General features: G+C 40.8%; 2 protein-coding genes across 12 annotated transcripts in view; one reads left to right on the forward strand and one right to left on the reverse strand.

Annotated features, from left to right (window-relative positions):
• Positions 1-2969, reverse strand: part of LOC137650236 (protein phosphatase 1 regulatory subunit 12A-like) — a 32205-nt gene extending 29236 nt beyond the window's left edge. Inside the window, exons 1-2 of one of the 4 annotated variants that reach the window (XM_068383508.1) lie at positions 2862-2969; positions 1458-1675 (exon numbers count right to left, since the gene is read on the reverse strand). In XM_068383508.1, coding sequence (XP_068239609.1) covers positions 1458-1481 — 24 coding nt within the window. In that variant the 5' untranslated portion in view covers positions 1482-1675; positions 2862-2969. Of the gene's footprint in view, positions 1-1457; positions 2104-2861 lie in introns of those variants that run through there. The other 3 variants (XM_068383509.1, XM_068383507.1, XM_068383510.1) reach the window with 3 other exon arrangements.
• LOC137650235 (protein phosphatase 1 regulatory subunit 12A-like) overlaps positions 1-24423 on the forward strand; it is a 271399-nt gene that overhangs the window by 202705 nt on the left and 44271 nt on the right. The gene's annotated exons all lie outside the window — the stretch shown is intronic.

The raw sequence follows: 24423 nt of genomic DNA on the forward strand, positions 1-24423 counted from the left end.
TCCTTAGTGAAAATACTGCATCAACTGTGCTCTTACCTGGTATAAAACCAAATTGTTCTTCACAAATTGTGGTTTCCATTCTCAAACTTCATTCTATAATCCTCTTATATATTTTCACTGTATGTGATATAACCGTAATTCCTCTGTAGTTCCCACACCACCCTTCCCTTTAGAGATCGGGACCATTTTGGCTATTTCTCCACATGTCTGGCAATTTTTCTTGCCGATACATCTTAAGTTATTAAATCCCACATGATGTCTATCCCTTCCCCTCCTAAACACATCCACACTTCAGTTGGTATTCCATCAGGTCCCCCTGCTTGCTTGCTTGATAGATTGACCAGCCTCCTGCTGGACTCTTGCGATGGCAGCCCTGCTTTCCACTTCTTCATTTTATGCAGAGCCTTCTTAATCTTTCTCTGCTGATATAGTGAACTATTCTTTCATGCGGGTTTCCATCTATTATTATTGTTCTAGGGTTTTCTTCATTTAGTAATTCTTCAAAGTACTCCTTCCATCTAGCTACTCTTTATTCTTACTCTTGTTAAAACTTCCATATTTGTCCTACCAATTAAGAACAACAGATATTATCCTCTAATAGGTGGTTTATCATCCTCTCTTCCACAACAATACTTCAAACGAGAACAGATTACATACAGCATTACTAAAATGCCCCAATAATCAAATCTAATCCACACTATAATCAACTATCCGCTTGATCGTAGTTTTTTTTTTTTCTATATACACAGACGTACTAATACTTGTATAAATAATACACAAACCCACAAGTAAATCGTACTAGACCCTGTTTTAATTTCTTAATCATAATTCAAATGAACTATGGCGACAGTTGATACGACAACTAATTCCACTGGACTCCAATAATACCCAAAATTAGAAGTAAAGTTATCACCCGTTATCTTTACTTGGGCAACTAACCTTTGATGATATCCATAAGCTAAATTAGAATGATCAACGATAACCAAAAATATATATATATATATATATATATATATATATATATATATATATATATATATATATATATATATATATATATATATAAACTGCATGTGCAAAAAAAACCACAACAGTGCCAGACATCGTCACTCCAGAACAACACGAGAAAAACAATCATAAAAAGTGACATGAAAATGGGCCGGATGAAGCATTAACTTTCAGCCTGTTGCATTGTAGTTGCATCTCTCTCTCTCTCTCTCTCTCTCTCTCTCTCTCTCTCTCTCTCTCTCTCTCTCTCTCTTATGCATGCATTTATTACTGTACATTAGTTCCTGATATAACAGTTCTATTTTGTTTGCTTGAAAGGAAATTCTGTAAATGACCACACTTTGAAATCGGAATTTCATGTTGAGTAAACTAAGGAAAGCTTTTCCAAAACTTCCCAGCAATTTAGAATGAATTTAATAATAATAATAATAATAATAATAAATAATTACCTTTTTGAGATCTCTCAGTGTCATGTTTGTTGATCTTTCTAATGTCGAGGGGTTAAAAACTACCGCAGACGAGAAGGGATATTTTTCACTTCACTTAACACTTCCACAGAATCCCTTACTTCTCCAGCAAAGGTTACTGCTTGGATTGTGTGTTCGATTGTTTCAGTCACATGTCTGTTTTAATATATTTCGTTCTTAGAGTAATAACTCTGAAATCACTTTAAACAAATTTCTTCAATTTTCAAGGAAGAATAAGATGTCATTAACAAAATTTTCCTATGTATAAACCTACCGTTAACAAAAATTAAAAAAATCGCAACACTACACTATCTTTACCAATTGATATTATAAGACAATTCGTCTTTTCCAGAGACAAAAAGAAACTCCCTGACGTCGCCAAAACTCAACTGGCTTTACCAGTTGGAAGAACCAGACCAGAGATAACTACCGTGGCGACCAAGATGGATAGGTGGCGACATAATGGCAGGAGTCGTCGGGTCTATTCTTTTATTTCTTTTAACATTTCACTATCATGGTGGCAAATTGCACTACTTTGTGGTCCGAGGGAGATGATGGCGTTGATGATTTTAAGTGACAAAAATGGATCCTCACCATCAACAACACAACACTCAAACCACCACCGCCCTCGTTCTCTTCACCCTCTACCCCTAACACGGCCAACCCCATCCCCTATACCTAACCACAATAATATTCTTCGCCCGCTTTCTCCCAACTGATAGTTAAAAGGGTTAGAATGGCTGCTTCTTGTTGCTTAAAGTTTCACAAGGCAGTTCTATTAAAGGTCACTGTGATACCGATGTAACACCAGTAATTATTTACAAAACTTATTCGTCCCCCCGATTTCATAGATGCATACATAAACGAAAAAAAATTAAACATTTCTTGTTATACGTCGTTACATTTCAACTACCAGTATTCAATAAATGTCACATTTCAACCACCAGTATTCAATAAATGTCACATTTCAACCACCAGTATTGAATAAATTCCTTTCACTATCATATCAACATAACACCGAAAAGATTGATCGAGTATTATCAATAAAAGCTAGTTGAAAGTATACACGCAACCGAACACCAAGTTAGGGAGACCCCATCAATATCCCACGAACACATGCTTTCAACCCTCTCCTCCTCCCTCCGCACGTCAACAAATCCAGCAAGGAGTCAATTGTTTTGACACATAACAGCCAGCCGAGCTGCTGACCTCCAAAGCAAGAGCGTGGAAGCGACCCGTCCGTCGCACCTGTCTCAAATCCAGCGATTTCCAACAGGTGACACGAGCAACACAATCCAGTGCGGTTAAAGAGAGCCCAATCAACCTCCAGCAGAAGACGGACTAGAATATGTATAGATCCAAACAACCGAGACTCGCAACACGTACGGGAGAGGTCGCTGCGGCTGTTGCTTCCAAACGACACTGATCGCAGAGGAGTCGCTGCAGCAGCAGGAGAGATACAGAAACACATCAGCTGAGGGGAGGCGGCGGAGGAGCCTCTAGTAAGGGGCTGCTAGGCCAGTCCTACAGGGACCCTTCCCTCTCCCCCAATTAATCCCCACGTCGAAGGATCTCCCCTTCCCACCATAGTCATGGCTCCTCCTCCACCTAGAGAGGCCCCCTTTCCCACCTTCCAAGAGCCCCTACCCAGCCCCAACCCCCCCACCTCTCTCTCTCTCTCTCTCTCTCTCTCTCTCTCTCTCTCTCTCTCTCTCTCTCTCTCTCTCTCTCTCTCCCCGTTAGTCCTACTATATTCCACAATAACCCCATCCTCACTCTCCACTTGTAAAACTACTTCTTCATTTACATCAAGGATCCCATTAAATTAAAAGATACGCCTCTATCCATCCAGGTCATCACTCAACAGCGACCCTCTTCCTCTAAAGGGGGGGGGGGGGTTGAGCGGGAGTGCGTTTGGAAGGGGGGATGATACTAAGAAGAGGATGAACTGCACGAGGTGCGAGGGGGGGGGTAAAGACCCCCCTCTCCATGGCTAACGGTGGGAAGGGAAGGGGGCTTCCGACACATGCTATACCACATTTCCTCATCGGCCTTAACCTCACGGCACCCATTCTCTCTCTCTCTCTCTCTCTCTCTCTCTCTCTCTCTCTCTCTCTCTCTCTCTCTCTCTCTCTCTCTCTCTCTCAAGCGTGTATCAAACACCCACACAAAAAGTATGACAGCCCGCTGCGGGAGCAAAACACTTTCTTACAAAACACCCACATACACACAGACAATGTATATTATATAGATAAAAAGAGCGACTATTCCATCAGCAAAATATATAATTTCTCTAAAAAAAAAAGGAAGTAAAAAAAAAAAAAAAAAAAAAAAAAAAACATGCAAATTACGGAGCAAGTCACCAAGAAAAAATACGTAACCATAAACACAATAGATTCATACAATACAGTGTATGAACGTCCTTTGCTAATCATGCTCAATATATTCAGCCCGATTCAAAAAGCAGATGAAAGATTTTCAAGAGAAAAAAAAAATGAAAAGATGATAAATACAAGTTGACAAAATGCATCAATGCGAGAAAAGTGGAGGATGGAAATATCAGACCTGTTTCAAGAGAAACTGACGAACTGTAGACGCAAAGCGAAGGACCACATTAAATCCCTTTAAGAAAAAAAAGTACAGGATAATTTTAAAGCAGTGTTTGGACAATATCATACACACACACCACACACAGTCAATATATATATATATATATTTATATATAAGAGTGTACAGTATATATATTATATATATATAATATATATATATATATATTATATATGTGCAATTATATATATATAATACACAGTATATATATATATATATATATATATATATATACATATATATATATATATATATAATATATATATATATATATATATATATATATATATATATAATACACATATATTATATATATGTGTGTATATATATACATACATAATTATATATATATATATATATATAATATATATATATATATATATATATATATATATATATATATAATAATATATATATATATATATATATATATATATATATATATATATATATATATATATATATATATATACACACATACATTATATGTACAGTATATATAAATGTCAAACCCATCTGTGTGCTAGTTGCTTAAACAATTTACTGCCTAGTTTTTGGAAAAAAAAAAACCTTAAGACCTTTTGCATCATCTGAGTCTAAGAAATAAATATGTACAGTAGGACACAGGAATTCCTGGTACATTATGCTCTGGGAAAGTGCATTCTGTCACACCCTTACAGCAAGGGGAGTTACAAAACAGATAGTGGTTGGAGGGTCTACAGACAGGACCTTACTGCTTAGTAAGCGTGTAACAGGGTGCACTTTCTCAATGGGAGGTGTGCCATCAATTCCAGTGTCCAACTGTACCTCTCAACTCTGGTATTCTTATTCATACTTAACTACATTACGTGTGTGTGTATATATATATATATATATATATATATATATATATATATATATATATATATATATATATATATATATATATATATATATATATATAAACACACACACACACACACGCACGCGCGCGCGTTATAGAATACTAAATCTCCCCCTTAAAATAATACGCCAAATTATTCTAAATTGAGAATTCCTTAGAAGTGGTGGTACTCTATACCTCCATTTTGGAGCTAATTGTCTCATGACTTATTTCAACCAATCCGTGAGAACAACATAAATCTAATTAATCTACCTGTAAATCCTGTAAATTTAAGATCATTAAGGACATTTGTCCTCTTTACAGAATCCTAAAGAACTAGATCAAAAACAATTTGTATAGTTTATTATTATTATTATTATTATTATTATTATTATTATTAGCTAAGCTCCATCTCTAGTTGGAAAAGCAGGATTCTATAAGCCCAAGGGCTCCAACAGAGAAAAATAGCCCAGCGAGGAAAGGAAATAGGGAAATAAACAAATAAACAAACAAGCGCTTATTCAATGTCATTCTAATGATAAATAAACCGAAAAACGGATAATCTTTTAAAAAGTCCCACAACAGTTTAACAGACATAAAACATCAATAAGTTCGAACTTGCAGCGAAAATGTTTATGTTGAACAGTCTGACATAAGTCTCTTTTTATAGTTTTTATATAAAGTCTAATAAAATATTCTAAGGACAGTAATAGCAAAACATACTTTATATAAAAACTATAAAAAGAGACTTATGTCAGACTGTTCAACATAAACATTTTCGCTGCAAGTTCGAACTTATTGATGTTTTATGTCTGTTAAACTGTTGTGGGACTTTTTAAAAGATTATCCGTTTTTCGGTTTATTTATCATTAGAATGACATTGAATAATCGTATGAATGCAACATTAGATGAATTTTATAGAACTTAAATAGTTTTCTTGGTGCATTTAAACAAAAGAAACATCAAGATTACATTTTCAGAACCTATCAAATATAAAATATTCGCACTTCGATCAGTAGTATTCACCATATTTCCTCAACAGATATTAAACGGGCAAGACTATCATTATCAGTAGATCATATCTACATCATGGAATGGTATTACAGATAAAATTATTTTTTTTACTCTTCATGCAAGAACTAACTCGATTATAATGCAAGACTTGAGAACTCGTATTCTTCAATCGAGGGACTCGCTGTTGCAATAAGCTTGCCAGGAGGCAAAGAACAGCCACTGTCAAACATAGCGGGTGGGCTCACGGACCCCCCCAAAAAGGAAAGCATGACTCGAAACCGAGTTTGAGTTATGAGAGTATTTAGACCATCTTGAATATATCCATAAAAAAAAAAAAAAAAAAAAAAAAAAAAAAAAAAAAAAAAAAAAAAAAAAAAAAAAATAGACTGCAGTTCCTTTCGCTATAAAACTTTACGAACATTTCTTCTGATGCCTGATTACGTAAATGACTTTGTAAGCGATGGAATCTAATATTCCTGATTCTTCCATTAGCTTCTTGCAAATTAGTGCATAGTGAAAATTATGGGGAATGAAGTTGAACTCTAACAAACCCCAAATGATGATTATATGTAGGTCAAGGACAAGACTTCAACATCCAGATCTATGGGCCGACAGTCTTTGTCCTTGTCAAATTTTAGATGTGATTCTTCGTTGTAATTTTACTTTTTGAACTTCTGATTTTCATCCTAATTTGTTGGACAAAAACTTTCTATTAATTTTCTTATTCTTTATCTTGATATGGGGAACCGTCGTTCAGTTAGTTTTCTATGCTTGTTGCATAAGATTGTCCACAATTCTGCCCAGCCTTAGCATTCAGGACTTCTCAGATTGTACCATCCTGTAGTGAAGTAATACTAGGTTTGCAGCTCAATACTAACAATCTAGCATTCTCCACCATAATACTACAAAACATATTAGTTTTATTACAGCTATGACCAAATTGTGAGATAATACTCCTAATCTGGGGAAATTTAAATTTATTTAAAATTTACCACAAGCATTTTACCTTCAGCAAAGGTCATTAGTTTATACATTGCTTATATCCATTCCACACTGGGCTGCTTTCCCTGTTGGCGCCCTTGGCCTTGAAGCATCCTTCTTTTACAACTAGGGTTATACTTTGGCTTTCATAATAATAATAATAATAATAATAATAATAATATAGCGCAACTTCATGAACACTTCGAATTGTGACAGTTTAAAGTATCTTCATGCCTTCAGCCGCACCAGTAATTCTTCCATCAGTGCTCCTAGCGCCTTTAAAAATCAACAAAACTTTATAAAGACTGACCATCAACGTCTCAATCCTGTTATGTTCTAAAAAGCCTAATTATGGAATACAGAAAATCCTCTAGTATAGACAAAAATTATTGTTTCGAGAATTTCAAATTTCAATTAAATATATGTTTAAGTATTCCATAAAAAAATGCCGATGCAGTTTCTACCTGTTCATAAAATTAGTTAACTTCATGGAATTTTTTCCTTCAAAATAAACATTCATATTTTCTCTGTATATGTGTATCAGGTTAGTGTATGCCTACCCATTTCATAAGAATACTATCAACTTAATATCGCTGTTCTAATCGTATGTCTATGTCTCTTACTATCAATGTATAATATTGAACTACTATATTAACTTTCTTTATTCAGTATCAAAGTCTAATGGCGCTTCTATCACCACCACTTTAACTCTATATGACTGTCTACTCTTTGCCACACATCTGTAACTTAGCCTTAACCGGAGACTTTCACTAACCCTTAAACGATACTTTGCATTGTAGACGCCACGTCCTTTTTAACGCGTTAATTTCTCTCATCAATTTGAGAGAGAGAGAGAGAGAGAGAGAGAGAGAGAGAGAGAGAGAGAGAGAGAGAGAGAGAGAGAGAGAGAGAATTTTAAAAATCTAAAAGGAACTGTATATACGTCAATCTCTTAAAAAACTGCAAAGGCGATATGATCCCTTTTTAACCTTGGCAAGTCATGGTCTGGGGCAGCGGAGGATGAGATGAACGAAGTCACAGGACGAGAGGTAAAAGCGAAACCATAGAATCTGGGGGAGGGAGAAGGAAGGGCGAAGCCATAGGACGTGGGACGAAGACCAAGTCAAAGGATGGGTGACAAGGAAAAAGTCACAGGATATGAAACAAGTGACAGGATGGAAGGGGGAGGGGACATGGCGATATAATCATTCTCTTCTGCCGGCCAATCCAGAGATTTAGAATTATTAAAATATGACAGCTTTGCTCTTTCGAATTCGGAATTTACACTGAGAGAGAGAGAGAGAGAGAGAGAGAGAGAGAGAGAGAGAGAGAGAGAGAGAGAGAGCGCGCCCTCAAGGTCGAAAATACTTTCTCCCTGTGAATTACCATGCAAAAGCGATCCCTCTATTAGCAGGAGGGTAACAACACGTTATCTAACCAACATCAGGAACAGAAGACGACGCATCGCAAAAGAAATGCCTTCTAATACTCTCCTGTAAACATACACACGAACAAACAGACTAGCACAAGGATACGCACCGCTCAAGACGCAGAGCCTTCTACTACGAGTAAGGCCGTTATAGGAGCGCGAGCGCGTCGATATTCCAGGATAAAAGTGCTATACAAAATGTCCTGCGGCTGCCAGTAGAGCTGAAAGGTGCTATCCTTTAAACTGGGTGTTCGACTCAATCGGTCTGCTAAAGGCAAAGCCAAATATGGCACAGGGAACCTCGGCCAATTTTTCAAAACTGCTTCCCCGAAGCGGAGCAGGATTCGTAGGAATCTACCATAGGCACAATAGAGAGAGAGAGAGAGAGAGAGAGAGAGAGAGAGAGAGAGAGAGAGAGAGAGAGAGAGAGAGAGAGAGAGAGAACGCTTGGCGACGCAAGACAGATGTTAATGCGAGTCTGATGCAGTGGTAACATATCAATCAATCAAAGGTCACTTATTTACTGCTATGGGCGAACCTCCTGCCAGGATCACTTGAGCAACACAATGGCCTGTGCAACGATCCCACATCAATACATAGACATACGACAACGCTGAATATTCCCAAGGACGTATTCGTTAAAGAAATGTTTGGAAAAATTAACTTGAAATCGTATTAATCTTGTATAAAACTATCCAAGTTAACTAGATATCGTCATACTCGTATTTCACAGGAAGGTAAGATGACAATTAGTTAACTTCCCATCAACCCCAGTAGGTCTTAATATCAGTACTGTACTACCATCATTCTTAATTATATTATACTAATGAAACAAAGGAAAAACGGCAATTAACGATATAATTTTGATAAGAAATACAGATGTACAGACAGCAATTCTGTCAAAGAAGTTAAAGCATTGCTAAAGAAGTGTATCTTGGTCATGAGATAACGTGGCGCCTCGAAAGAATGTGGACTATCGATGATAATGATGATGATGATTATTATTATTACTTCCTAAGCTACAACCCTAGTTGGAAAACCAGGATGCTATAAGCCCAGGGGCTCTAACCGGGAAAATAGCCCAGTGAGGATAGGAAACAAGGAAAAATTAAATATCTTAACAACAGTAATAACATTAAAATAAACATTTCCTATAAAAGCTATAAAAACTTAAAAAAGGCAAGAGGAAGTGAAATCAGATAGAATAGTGTGCCCAAGTGTACCCTCAACCAAGAAAACTCTAACCCAAGACAGTGGAAAACCATGGTACGGAGGCTATGGCACTACCCACGACTTGAGAATAATGGTTTGATTTTGGAGTGTCCTTCTCTTAGAAGGGCTCCTATCATAGCTAAAGAGTCTCTTCTACCCTTACCAAGAGGAAAGTGGCCACTGAACAATTACAGTGCAGTAGTTAACCCCTTGGGTGAAGAAGAATTGTTTACTAATTTCAATGTTGTCAGGTGTATGAGGACAGAGGAGAATATATAAAGAATAGGCCCGACTATTCGGTGTATGTGTAGGCAAAAGGAAAATGAACCGTAACCAGAGAGGAGGATCCAATGTAGTACTGTCTGATCAGTCAAAGGACCCCATAACTCTCTAGTCGTGGCATTTAAACGGGTGGCTGGTGCCTTGGTCCACCTATTACCTAGAATGCTCCGAAACGAGAGTAGCACGCACTACCATAGATAAAGATATACATGGAATTTATGGATAGCCCAAAAAATTTATCTTTTATTTTTTTCAGGAAAAGGAACCACCACATGCAGCAATCTGTTTCTAACCATAAAATCAATTAATGGCATGAGGGTTTTCAAACTAGAATACCTGTATGTGCATAGTATTCATATTATATAGGAATATAAAAAATGAAGACAAATACCAAACCTAACTAAGGGAGATCATTATACAAGAGAAAGGCATATTGATAATAGTCAGCTTCCCAAAGCAAAATAAAAATAAAATGAAAGATCGTTTGCGTGTGTGAGACACGTTTGTGGTCTATTCCTCAATAACCCTGGCAGCGACCATAAAAGGCGACACGAAGTTAATTGCCCAAATTATTGCTAAGATCAACGCAGGACTACCCAACACAGACACGTCAACGTTGGAGAGAGAGAGAGAGAGAGAGAGAGAGAGAGAGAGAGAGAGAGAGAGAGAGAGAGAGAGAGAGAGAGAGAGAGAGAGAAATATCTGCTTGTGCCTGTTAAAGGTAACACTCACTTATACAGGCCCTCAGGAAGAGGATACACCTCGAGAGGGAAGAGGAGATTGAACGCGTTAAAAATGGGCGTCAATTTCAAATCAAGATTAATGAGACGCTTCAGAGGTCAATAAGTTAAGGGCGTCGATCGACTGGGAACTTTCCAAGGACCCAATTCCGCGAGGAATAAAAGGGAATCTGATTAAGAGAGGATTTCCAACGGAACTTTGCTTCTAAAGGCTATAAACATAACATATATGTTGGAGCCTTTGGGCTTATAGCATTTTGTTTTTTCAACTAGGGCTGTAGCTTAGCAAATAATAATAAAAATGATAATGATAATAATAATAATAATAATAATAATAATAATAATAATAATAAATATTTATCTATATAAATATCTAAATATATATAAATATTTGGATCTTGTAAAGATGGATAACCCATGAGCCTGCTAAGGTTATCCATCTTTACAAGTTTGAAGAGTAGGTTATTCAACTTTACAAGTTGACTTATTCAACTTTACAAAAGGACCCTGGGGTTATTCATCTTTATATAGGTAGGTATTGGGTTATCTAGACTTCAAGGTAGTTATTATTTGTGTTTTGCTGTTATATTTTTAAGGATTGTTTATACCGGTAGTTAAGAGTTAGTTATTAGTCGTTTTTGTTTGTTGTTAATCGGGTAGTCTTTTCCTTTTTTGGTAACAAAGCAAGAAAGATCTCATTTTACCTTAATGAACAAGAAGTATAACACCCCAAAATGGATCGTGCTATTTATCAAAATATCGTTAAGCCTTTGTTAGTAGAAGATCCGCTTCCAGTAATATTTTGGATGAAGCAGCATGGACTTTTAAGAAGAGAGTTAAAGTGCCAGTACTGTGATAAGAATATGAAATGGACTAACCGTTCTGTACTACAAGATAAATATGCATGGAAGTGCCAGTTCAAAGACTGTGAGAAATATCAGCAATATGAAAGCATTCGCAAAGGATAATTTTTCTTCCGTTCCAAACTTTCATTGCAGAAGTGGTTTGCGAGCAAACTAGTGTAACTCACTCGGTAAATTTTCTGAATCTTTCAAGAGTGACTGTCATTGATATCCATGATTTCTGTCGTGAGGTGTGTTCTAAATACTTCGAAAACAATCCAATCAAGCTAGGTGGGTCTGGTGTAACGGTACAGATTGACGAGTCTTGCTTTTCGCATAAACCAAAATTTAACAGAGGACGGGCACCAATCAAACCCCTGTGGGTTTTTGGCATTGTGGATACTTCAACAACACCGTCGTTAGGATACATGGAAATAGTCGAGTCTCGAAACGCACATACACTCTTGCCAATAATTAGGAAAGTTGTTTACCCTCAAACGGTTGTACATAGAGATCAGTGGAAGACTTATTATAATATTGAAAAAGAACTAGGTCTCTCACATTATACAGTCAATCATTAGTTAAACTTTCTTGATAAAACTAATGGTGTGCACACGCAAGCAATAGAGAGCTATTGGAATAAAATAAAGGCACATATTAAAAGCATGCGTGGCTGTAAACGAGAATTCTTGAATTCTTATCTGCATGAATATATGTGGCGTGAAAGAAATAGCACTAATACATTTTTTGCTTTTTGTGGTGCTATCGCTAATCAATACAAATTAAATTAGTTATTTTATCGTTTTTGTTTTTATATAAATGATTTCCCATATTTTATTTTATTCATTTATAACTTGCATTTATGTATTTATAAATAAATGTTTGACATTTTACTTTTTACTCGCATTTATAACTTGCATTTATGTATTTATAAATAAATATTTGACATTTTACTTTTTGTTCTTGTTTCCATCATTTATTTTATTTATGAGGTTACTCAACTTTACAAGTTCGATTATAAGGTTATCCAACTTTACAAGTTTGATTGTTGGGTTATTCAACTTTACAAGAGGTCCCATGGGTTACCCAACTTTACAAGATCCAAATATTTATATGCATAAACATATATAAATATATTATATATATATATATATATATATATATATATATATATATATATATATATATATATATATATATATATATATGAAAGTGGTAGCAAATTTGCAATAGGAAATGGGTCGCAAAATTCGTTGGTTTTATTGGTAGGTTTACACAGCATATAACTCCTGTTTCCACTTCTCAGAATTAATTCAAAGGATATTAAATGAAAACATGGGCAAAAATTCCATTAGAAATAAAACGTCAATTTGAATCTATCATATCGCATGACTTGCGGGATATCAACATAAATCTTTTGGAAGATGGAGAGCCAGCAAGACGATCGAAGATGATCCGTAATAGGCGACAAAACACCCAGTTACCCGGCGACTACTGTAGCTATTTTAACATGAAGGCTGTTCACTCGTTAGAAAACTGCTACTTCTTTCTAATGTTTTGACTTCAACTACTGTAGTTTAATTAAGTTTATGCTGTAGTTGTCATTTGTTTTTAGTTTACCTTTTAAACATCGTGGAAATCTTTTATTCTTCAGCTGAAGGGGTACTTTGTAAAAGTGCGAAAGCTTCTACATTTTCATAAAGATATACAACGTAAGTAATTGTGGATTTCTAAATCCCACACGTGAATTAATCAGCTATTTATTCTTTTTTAATGAATTACCAAATATAACCATCACATCAAGCGTGGGTCTACATACGCAACACTGCGTAACATGTCCTATAAAAAAAATCTTGGTTATCTATATAAAACTCTCTTGCATTCACACTTAACGACACTTTTCTTACTATTCTCGTCCCCTCGGCTGCTTTCCTTTGACATTTTGACATGGCGGTATCCCTTGAACAGAAGAAATATGACAAAGACCCATGACATTTACTCATCGAGTAACCGCAGCGCTCATTAAAGGAAAGTGTGTCCCACACAGCGATGATGGTAACTCCATTAGTAGGTGGTGGAAAAATAAGACTACGACTTCCAACTATCTAAAAAACGGTCCTCTTTTACTGCACCATAATATCTTAAAAATAATTTTCTGATTACATATATTTACTTCATCTACTTTCAAATCCAATAATTCTTCAAAATACCGTACACCTTCATTTTTTTTTGTGTAAAAATTTTTCTTAATAGATGTATACATCGGATACGTGTCAATTTAGTTATAACAACACATTAATGAACCCACGTAGTAAATCTTATATTGCGTATAAATGATTCTACTCAAAATGTCTACATCCCTCTCAGGAAAAGAATATCAATTTTCAACAGATTATTAAATTTTGACAATTCTGTTGAAGAATGTCCTTGGAATGTACCACTTACCGTGGCCTATACACAACACACTGTAGTCGATACTGAGGATTCTTTGCAACGCTCCTTAGCCACTGAGATGAAAAGCCTTTTTTTATAGTTTTATTTTACATCTGGGTTCTCCGCTCCCAACAATCCATTGCTCCATTTTTATTTATTGGATTTAAGCAGTAATATTTATGCTGGAGACGCAGCCGAGTTCAAATAAGCCTAGCGAAAGTCATCTTTAATCTATATCCTTTGGTATCATACGTCACAGTCTTTTTGCGGCTAATCTAAATGTTAAAACATGGTAAATATCAAAAATTTTAAGTAATTTTTATTTTTCCTAACATACTTACCGAGAATTACTTTCTTAGGAGGGTCCTTGACCTCTCAATCTCGACCAAGATTTTCCCGCGCTACCCCCCTATCTCGCTCCATATAGTTTCTACCCCCGCCGCCAGGATAAACCCTGCGGCCCAGATTAAGGCAGGTCACTGCTTTCCCGGGTCAGGATGCTCATTAAGTTTGCCGTTTAGCCCAACCCGGCAATGGAAGAATGGCACTCGGGGACGGAAGGGAGGGCCATTACCCGAAAGTAATTCTCGGTAAGTATGTTAGGAAAAATAAAAATTACTTAAAATTTTTGATTTGTTCCAACACAAATACTTACCGAGAATTACTTTCTTAGGAGACTTATACTTTAGGAGGCGGGAGAGCCATTCTGCCACTAGGTCTGGCACATAGTGCCTGGAGGGCTACGGAATGCGGGGGTACAAAGAGCAGATAGGGGGTAACAGCGGAAACCTTACGCTTATATTTTAAGACTTACCTCTTCACATCTTCTCTACCGAGTCTTCTCCTGAAGAAGTAGGGACGAGTCTATTCACTGTTGGGGACGTCTTCTAGCCTGCCGCTACACAGCTTGGAGGGCGGCGATGACTGTCCCAATGGAGAATCCATCCAAAGACTTTCTTGAGTAGTCTTTGAGATAGTGGGCCGTGAAGGTCGACTGGTGTGACCAAGTGCCGGCCTGTAGGATCTGCCCCACTGCCATGTTTCTCTCAAAGGCCAAGGAAGTGCTCAGGCCTCTGATGTCATGGGGGCGGGGAGTGCCTGGTACTGCCACCTTGTCCTCTTCATAAGACCTAGTGATGACTTGTCTCAGCCAGAAGGAAATAGTGTTCTTGGACACTTGCTTCTTATTAACGCCTGAAGAGACGAAGAGGTTCTTGGCACCTGGGCGGAGATGAGCCGTCCTTTCCAGGTATTTCCTGATCGTCCTGATTGGGCATAACTTCAGGTCTTCCGTATTGCCTGTCTTGGGGATGGCCGGAATTGAGAAACCTTCAAACCTCGGGTCCCAGACTGCTGGGTTCTGAGTCTTTGCTACAAAGGAGGGTACGAACTTGAAGGATACCTCCCTCCACCCTTTGGAGTGTGCTACGTCGTAGGAGAGACCGTGGATCTCACCTACTCTCTTAGCTGAAGCCAAGGCTAGCAAGAAGACTGTCTTGATTGTGAGATCTTTGTCCCCGATATCTTTGAGGGGTTCAAAGGGAGGACGACACAACATTTTCAGGACCTTGGCCAGGTCCCATCTGGGCACTCTCCTGGCTTGAGGAGGACAGGATTGTTCGAAACTTCTAATCAGCATCCCTATGTGTCTCGAGGTCCCCAGGTCGATGCCTTTCAGGAGAAAGACTTGGCCTAAGGCTGCTCGTACTCCTTTAATAGCTGGGATTGACGTCCCTATTTTATCCCTAAGGTACACGAGAAAGTCAGCTATGTCAGGGACCGAGGCTTTAAAAGGTCTTATGTGTTTTGCCGCGCACCACTTCGTAAAGGCGGCCCACTTCGCCTGGTAGACCACGGTAGAGGATTTTCTTAGGTATAGGGACATCCTCTTAGCTGTGGAGGGGGAGTACCCCTCCTTCTTCAGGAGCCGCTCGATAGTCTCCAGGCGTGAAGGCGAAGAGAGAGAGGGTTGTCGTGGAACTTGAGTAAGTGAGGTTGACTCAGTAGATCTGACCTGGGGGGCAGAGGCCACGGCGGGTGGCTTGCCAGGTCTTTTAGATCCGCGAACCACTCTCTCTCCGGCCACCAGGGCGCTACCAAAGTCATCTTTAGGTTTTGGGAGGTTCTTACTCTGTTGAGCACCTGCCTTAGCAGCGTGAAGGGGGGAAAGGCATATACGTCCAGGTTGTCCCACTTGTGCTGGAAGGCGTCTTCTAGGGCTACTCCTTCGTCTGGTACCGGGGAGCAATAAACCGGTAACTTGGCGTTGAGCTTCGTTGCGAAGAGGTCCATCACCGGGGAGCCCCAGCGTTGAAGGATGAGTCTGGCCACTTCTGGGTGTAGGGACCATTCCGTCCCTACTATCTGACCTATCCTGCTGAGGCCGTCGGCTAGCACGTTCCTTTTCCCGGGGATGAACCTTGCTAGCAGTGTCACCTGGTGCTCGTCTGCCCAATGCAGGATGTTTACGGTGAGGTCGCACAGTTCCTTCGACTTCATGCCACCTTGTTTCTTGATGTAGGCTACCACCGTGGCGTTGTCGCACATTAGGGCCACGGTGTTTCCCTTCAACCGACTTGCAAAGTGCAGACATGCCTTTTGTACTGCTTTTAGCTCCAAGACGTTGATGTGGAGTTGCTTTTCGGTCTCCGACCAGGTCCCGCTTGCTGTTTCCTCCCGCAGGTGGGCTCCCCACCCTAGGCTGGAGGCGTCTGTAAACAGGAGAAACTCGGGGGGACAGGACCCGAGGGGCATCCCCTTGAGGGAGTTCGACTGGCATCGCCACCATTTTAAGGCTGCTCTCGTGTCCGGAAGGACCGGAATCGATGTTTTCTGAGAGCCTGTCTGGGACCATAGAGCCTTGAGGTTCCATTGTACGGGTCTGAGCCGTATCTTCCCTTGGGGAACCAGTTTCTCTAATGCGACCAGGTGACCTATCAGCCTCTGCCAGTCTTTCGCCTTCCTGGGAAGCTCCGACAGGAACGGCTGAATGATCTTGATGAGGTTCTGTATCCTGTCTTCCGAGGGGAAGGCCTTCCCCTGCACGGTGTCCAACGTCATCCCCAAGTACCCCATTCTGTTGGATGGAGTTAGGTTCGATTTCTCCAGGTTGATAATGATTCCCAGACTCCTGCAGAACCGGAGGAGGTCCTTCCCTTGCTCTTCCAAGAGGGCCTTTGAGCTGGAAAGGAGCAACCAATCGTCCCGGTATCTGATGAGGCGGATACCTCGTTCGTGAGCCCATACTGAGACTGTCGCGAAGACCCTCGTGAACACTTGAGGGGCCGTCGACAGGCCGAAGCAGAGGGTCCTGAACTGCAGGATCTGGGAGCCCCATTTTACCCGGAGGAACTTCCGACTCGACGGGTGGACCGGAATCTGGAAGTACGCGTCCTTGAGGTCGACCGTCATCATAAAATCTTTCTCCCTCAAGGACATCAGGACGGATTTTGGGGTGTCCATCTTGAAGTTCGTCTTCTTGACGAACTTGTTGAGGGCCGACAGGTCTATCACCGGTCTCCACCCCCCCGTTGCTTTCTCCACCAGGAACAGGCGGCTGTAGAAGCCTGGCCCTGGGAGAAGGACTTCTTCCATGGCTCCCTTCTCCAACATGGAGGAAACTTCTTTTTGCAGGGTAGCCCTTTTCAACGGGTCCCTGGGAGCCAACCATTCTGTCTGGGTGGCTGGAATAAGAGGGGGTGGATCCGCTATGAAGGGGATCCTGTAGCCTTCTTTCAGGACGGACACCGTCCAAGCATCCGCCCCATGCGTTTTCCATGCTTGCCAATATGGTCTGAGGCATCCCCCAACCCGAGGTAGGGGGCCTCTCCCTCTACCTTCTCCTAGAGGGGCGGCCTGATCTGCCTCTCTTCGAGGCGGAGTAACCTGACCTGAAGGAGCTGGCAGAAGCTGGAGCTCCCCTGCGGGAGGGCTGTGGAGTTGATGTCCAGGAGTAGGCGGGGGCGTCCCTCCTCGAAGAGCTGGGGATAGCCTGAGGGGTCACGGCACTATCCGAGACTGACCTCCTGTAAGGAGGCCTCCTGGAGGATGTTTGTTTGGAGACGTTGGCCTCTCTCCTCTTGGACACCTTCTCCATCAGCACTTCTAGTTCCTTCAACGGAAACAGCGACTCGCCTCCTAGGGGTAGGCTACGAATCACTCGAGCCTCTCTGTCCGGGATTTTTCTTGTCAACTTGGAAAGCACTGTGTCCCGCTTTCGAAGGACCCAGTTGGCCGTCAAGGAGAGTGCCTGATAAGCCATAAACTTGAGGGCTTTCCCCCCGGAGGTGAGAAGGTCCGACAGGAGACCTTGTTGCTCAGGGTCGTCGGGGTCTGTGGAGGCCTGTACATTAACCAACGTGGAGACCCACCAGTCCAGTCATGAGGTGACGTTAACCATATCTCTTGACATCTTCTCCATCATGCCGGCTTCAGAGGGTGAGAAGGACACAGGGGCTGAATAGGCCCTTTCGTCCGAGCCGCCCTGTCCCAGGATGTCCAAGGCTGGGTCCACCCTACAGGGACCTGGGCGCCGTCCTTCCGGGATATAAACTTTGCCCTGTAGTTTGAGACCCTGGAGGAGTTTGGAGGCACTCTGGGACTTGGGGGCCTCCGCACTGCTGGCCACCAAGTTGTCGATGTATTCTTGTCCCAATACTAGGTCTGGGGCGAGAGGCAGGGCCAGGGAGGACTTCGGAAGGACGTCACGGTGAGTATATCTCAAGAGGCTCGACCTCCAGGCATTCACCTTAGGCGCCAAGGGTTCCGGAATTTCATGGAGCCTTCTGACGAGGCCTACCACCCTTCTGTAGGCGGAGTCCTCCGACGGGGAAGGCTCGCCTCCGTCGACCGAGGCCTCGGCTTGGCGTAGGGGCGCCGTGCTTGGGCGGTAGACCGGCCGTTCTCCTCTCGGTCCCAGGGAGGACGTCCCGTAACCGTAGGGCGCCCCGTACGCGGGTGGGTCTAGCCGTAGGGCGGGGGGCCACCGACTCCGGGAGGCCTTTCGACTGCCCCAAGGCTCTGGAAGAGGAGGACACCGTCCCGGTGGGAAGACCCGACCCCGGAAACCGGTCCTTCCTGCTCGACGACCGCCCCAGCTGGGCTGGTTCGGTCGGGCTGCCTTCTCGGAAGCGTGCTTCCCCCCGCTGGGCGGGGTGAACCGGAGGCCTCGAGGACTTGTGCCTAAGAGCGAGGTCCTTCCTGCGTGGCAGGTCGAGCGGTTCTAGGCTGTGTGTAGGCAGTGACAACCTAGAGGCTCGTTCACTGGACCGAGAGTCTGGAGAGCGGTGCTTTCTGGACTCTCCTGAGGGGACGTAGACCCATTCGCCGCCGGGAGAGACCTCCCTCTTGTACTTACGGGAGTGAGAGTGTGGGCGCTTCCTGTTGTGCCGCGACCTCGACCTGGAGCGGGAACGATCACTATCGGTCCGCTCTCTCTTCCGGTGCCATTTCTCCCTGCGTTCTCCTCCGGAGGATGAATCTGCTTCCGAAGAGTCCGAGGGCGCCACGTTCCTCGCGTAACGACTGCACGAGTGATGCGTGGGGGAGGCTCCGCCGTCGATCGTCCGAGACAGGGTGCTGGAGGAAGTCCTCGGGAACTGCTGTAAAGATCGATGGCACCGAGTCTACTCTGTCCCTGCTAGGAGGCCAGGGACCCAGGGACACGTCCATCCTTAACGGTGACCTCCCCGGAGTCTTCGGCAATTTCCACCCGAAGGCATCGCTACTCGGGCGACGAACTCTAGCGTGGTTGTCCTCTGGCAGGGGAGAACCCGACGCACCGGCCCACGAGGGCGGGGGGGAGTCTGAAATAGCCACACTGCCCCACACTGGGTCTTCTGAGGAAGCGTGATCCCCTGCCACATGGCCCGATTCCCCCGAAGCACTAGCGGCCCTTCCGTTCTCTCCCGAGGGGCCAGCCCTTGGTTCCTCCCTCACACTGGGTTCACCGGGGAGAACACTATGGCTAACAATAACACTGGGGGCTTGTTGCCCACTCCTCTGCGAAGGAGACGGAGAGGCCGAGGCTTCGTCGGACCGATCACTGACCGACTGTAAAGAGGACACGCCACTCACTTTCTTGGGGGAACGCTTCGACGACTTCTTTTTCTTGGTACTATACCGTACCCACTGAATGCCGTCCCAACTCACGCACTCGGGACACGTGTCCGAGGAGGAACAAACTTTACCCCTGCACGTGGAACAAAGGGAATGAGGGTCCACTTCTGGCTTAGAGAGGAAAGCCCCACACGACTTTCCTGCTCTAGGACCAGGGCAACGACGCACATGCTCCATCGTTCGCACACGAAGAGCCAACACTAACGAGTTACAGGAACACTGGATATATGCAAGGGGAACGTACTGAGAACACTTTGCGAAAACGCACTATCGCAGAAAAAACACAAGTCCCCACACTGGAAACACGTGGGATCACAACGCGCCAAAGAATCAATAGGGTGAGATGTTTCACATCTCAGGACCAAGAACTTAATGAGCATCCTGACCCGGGAAAGCAGTGACCTGCCTTAATCCGGGCCGCAGGGCTTATCCTGGCGGCGGGGGTAGAAACTATATGGAGCGAGATAGGGGGGTAGCGCGGGAAAATCTTGGTCGAGATTGAGAGGTCAAGGACCCTCCTAAGAAAGTAATTCTCGGTAAGTATTTGTGTTGGAACAAATGCAAATTATTTTAGATGGTAAAACTAAAAACTAGACTGACTGCCACCTACGCGCTTTCTAACACAAAAACACCATATAAAATGCCCATCTCTGAAAGTAGTTTTCTAACTGTTCCTGATAAATCAGAGGATAATGGCTACCTCTCTCTCTCTCTCTCTCTCTCTCTCTCTCTCTCTCTCTCTCTCTCTCTCTCTCTCTCTCTCTCTCTCTCTCTCTCTCTCACACACAAAACGAAGTCTCATGTGCTTATCCCCCTTCCAAACCCACACGAAGCACGAAGAAATAAGAGTAAACAATGAACATTGTAATGATCCCCTTTGATATGGTTAAGCAAAAGCTGGTTTAGGTAAACAAAAACTTACCCAAACTTAAGTGTCTACATCACAAAGGGCCCACCCACATTGTCCTCAAGGCAAAATCTCACCAAACTGTTTATGGATTCAGGAACTTTAACTAAAAGTGGCCGTTCTTGAAAAGCTTAAGAGTGCTCAAGATGGGCTCAAGCTTAGGCTAAGACCCGGTAAAGTTACTACTTTATAAAAGCGGTGATGATTAAAATACCTAAGGAGGATAAGGAGTTGGATAAAAGGATGTAATAGATATAAAAAAATTCTAAGGATAATGAAAAAAATATTCCACGAGAGATGTATTGAGTAAATCTAAGGAGTATACTTTATATATATATATATATATATATATATATATATATATATATATATATATATATATATATATATATATATATATATATATATATATATATATATAATACACGCTCAGGGGATACTGAAATTTAAAACTTACAAATATTTCAAAATAAAAATGTAAACCATGACTCTAAGATTAAAAACGAAGCTCAAAGAATGTAAATACATAGCTAGGACTATTTAATGTTATTCATTAAAGTGCACTGAGATTAAATAATCGAAACGCTTTCTAATCTCATTAACGTCAAAGTATAAGGAAAAATCCAAATTAGAAAAGGGAACAAGAAATCGAAAAAAAAAAAAACAGAAAGAACAGAAAAAAAAAAAACATTAAATTCGAAATGAAATTTTCCTCATTTTCTTCCAATATCCTCTGTTACCTTATACAGCTTTCAAGAGCCCGGCATGCATTCCCTTAAGGAGTGAAAGCCTTGTATGTTTTCTTTCCTTGTAACGCCCTAGAGGCACGATATACCACGGATAGCCTATGCCATCGTGTCTATTGTCTCAGTAACACTAGATATATAGAAACAAAAACTGAGACTTTTGTTTCGACAACTTAGAGAGAGAGAGAGAGAGAGAGAGAGAGAGAGAGAGAGAGAGAGAGAGAGAGAGAGAGAGAGAGAGTCGAAATTATACATGAGTGTAATGCCATTTTTTAAATAAACGATTGCTGAATTACAACAATTAATTGACACAATATTAAGAACTGCCTTCACTTTAAAACCACGTGTCTTTACAAATCCCGGGATTACTTTATCAGAATACCCAGGAAATTGACTTTCTCGAGAAAGAATTACATAGAGAAAACACTGCTACGACAACACTTACACTGGAGGTATTTAGAGAAATATTCGAATGTACAAAGAAGAGAGACTGATCGAACAGAGGACCAGAACACTGCGCATATTGACTACAACGCTGAAGGCACAACACCCAGTATTCAAAATACAATTGCAAAGAATATGGCAGAAATACTAAATGCCAAAACGCGTTGGGTAACGACCAAACATATTAATGATCACCACCAAATAATCTTTCTTGCAATTTCTCATATATCGGGTTTATTATTTCCTCTTATTTTTGTACTTTTGTAGATCTTGAAGTTTTAATGTGAAGATCGCACGTTTCCAGGAGTTTTCCCAAAGTATGCATCTATAAACAATAAATTCGTATGCACGTACGTATACACGGTATTGTAACCCATTGTTAATTTCTTGCTTTTACCCTGTTAACGATTTTCTTATGTATTCATAAACTGTATATTCGTATGTATGTATGTATGTATGTATATGCAGTATTGTACGTCATTGTTATTTTTTCGCTTTTACCCTGTCTACAATTTTCTTGTATTTCATAATTGGAAATCCCACCTTATGAAAACATATCTCGACAAATTGTATACTTTTGGGTGGCTAATTTGAGCTGAAATAGTAATGGCAAACATCTACATTACGCACACTTCCGTCACCATAAAATCCCTACGAACACGCTTATAATTATATCTTAAAACGGTTAAGATTAAAAAGCACCCGTAAAACATTCTTTATAGAACTTATGATTAATTCTAATCAAAATCTACGGTAATGGTACGTATGCGTTCAAATCAATCACAACCTAAACTCCTAAAGTACCACGGTTTCCTTAAAAATAAATCACATCAAACTTAGCATTGAATTAATTAAAAAAAATATTCAAAGCTATCAATGCTTGGATGAATTATATTTATGTCCGTAAGCAGCATTACCCAACCATGTAACCCAAGGTTTTACTAATATAACATACACGCGATCAATCTTCATGGAAGAATTATTAGAGTAAAAACTGTGGAAGGTGAATGTCACGAAACTATACTGAAGGAGGAACCATTGCATAAACGGTCCACAGACTAAACTTGGATCCTTAGTATTCATTATTCATTTATTTATTTATCATTAATTATTCATTATTATTTATCTATTATTTACTATTTGATGATTTATTATACAGCAATCCTCATTTTTTTAGGCTGAATATTATTCACATTGATGATAATTCTGTATGGACTGACAAAAGTAATTATCCGTACAAGGTACTTAATTATGGCAAAAGCCTTGATATTCAGCATTAAAATACCAAAAGGAAGATTAATTATAACTGATATGATTTCGAGACACGTTTATAACCAATAGGATAGATTTGATGTCATTAAATGGCTTGTGACGAATTACTTCTTACGAGTGATTAAATTCAAAGGATATCTGGCGTTGAGAACATGACATACGAGAACCATTACATAATATGAAGGTCAAAATGCTGTATCGCAACCATCTGGTAATATTAAAGCGTAGTAAATATGAAAAACAGGAGACTAACCGTAACTATAATCTGTTTAATAAAATTAATTAGCTCCCTCACAATACATGAGGACAAACAAGATAAAGTAATAACTATTGGCGAATTCAATCTAAGTTCAAATTGAATGAAAAAAAAAATTCTACTGACGATAGTTCGACTTGCTGAATGAGCATGAAGGTTAGCTCAATGAGACATGCTAGGCACCTAAGTTATGTTCTTAGCTCATATCGAGAAATTGCGACTTTAATACTTTACTGGAAAAGGGACCGATGAACAGCTTACACCACAGTGGGACCTACGACGTGTGTGTGTGTGGGGGGGGGGGGGGAATTCTGTTCAGTTTAGGTGAAATTTACGTTTCCTTGCTTTTGTGGGGGCGCAAAAAAAAAAAAAAAAAAAAAAAAAAAAAACAATAACATGTCAGTCCAAATCAGGTGCGTGTTTGCGTCTCTAAATAACCCCGCATCGGTATCTGATGGGCATCAAGCATCAACGGCACATGAATCACATTTGTAGATCATTTCATGTTTCACCTGACGGCATTCTATGGATGTCACTGTTGTTCTAATTTATACATACAGAGAGAGAGAGAGAGAGAAGAGAGAGAGAGAGAGAGAGAGAGAGAGAGAGAGAGAGAGAGAGAGAGAGAGAGAGAGAGAGAGAGAGAGAGCAGCGTGATTTAACAGCTCATAAATATCTAAGACAGGAGTAAACATAAAACACATTAAAGGGGGTGGGGTTCAGGAATATCCACGAGTCTCGGTCATGTAAAAAAAAAAATACCGGGAGACATGAAAAATGAACGTAAAGGCTACTGACCCCATT

This window comes from Palaemon carinicauda, chromosome 11 (assembly GCF_036898095.1).
Source record: "Palaemon carinicauda isolate YSFRI2023 chromosome 11, ASM3689809v2, whole genome shotgun sequence".
Lineage (NCBI taxonomy): Eukaryota > Metazoa > Arthropoda > Malacostraca > Decapoda > Palaemonidae > Palaemon > Palaemon carinicauda.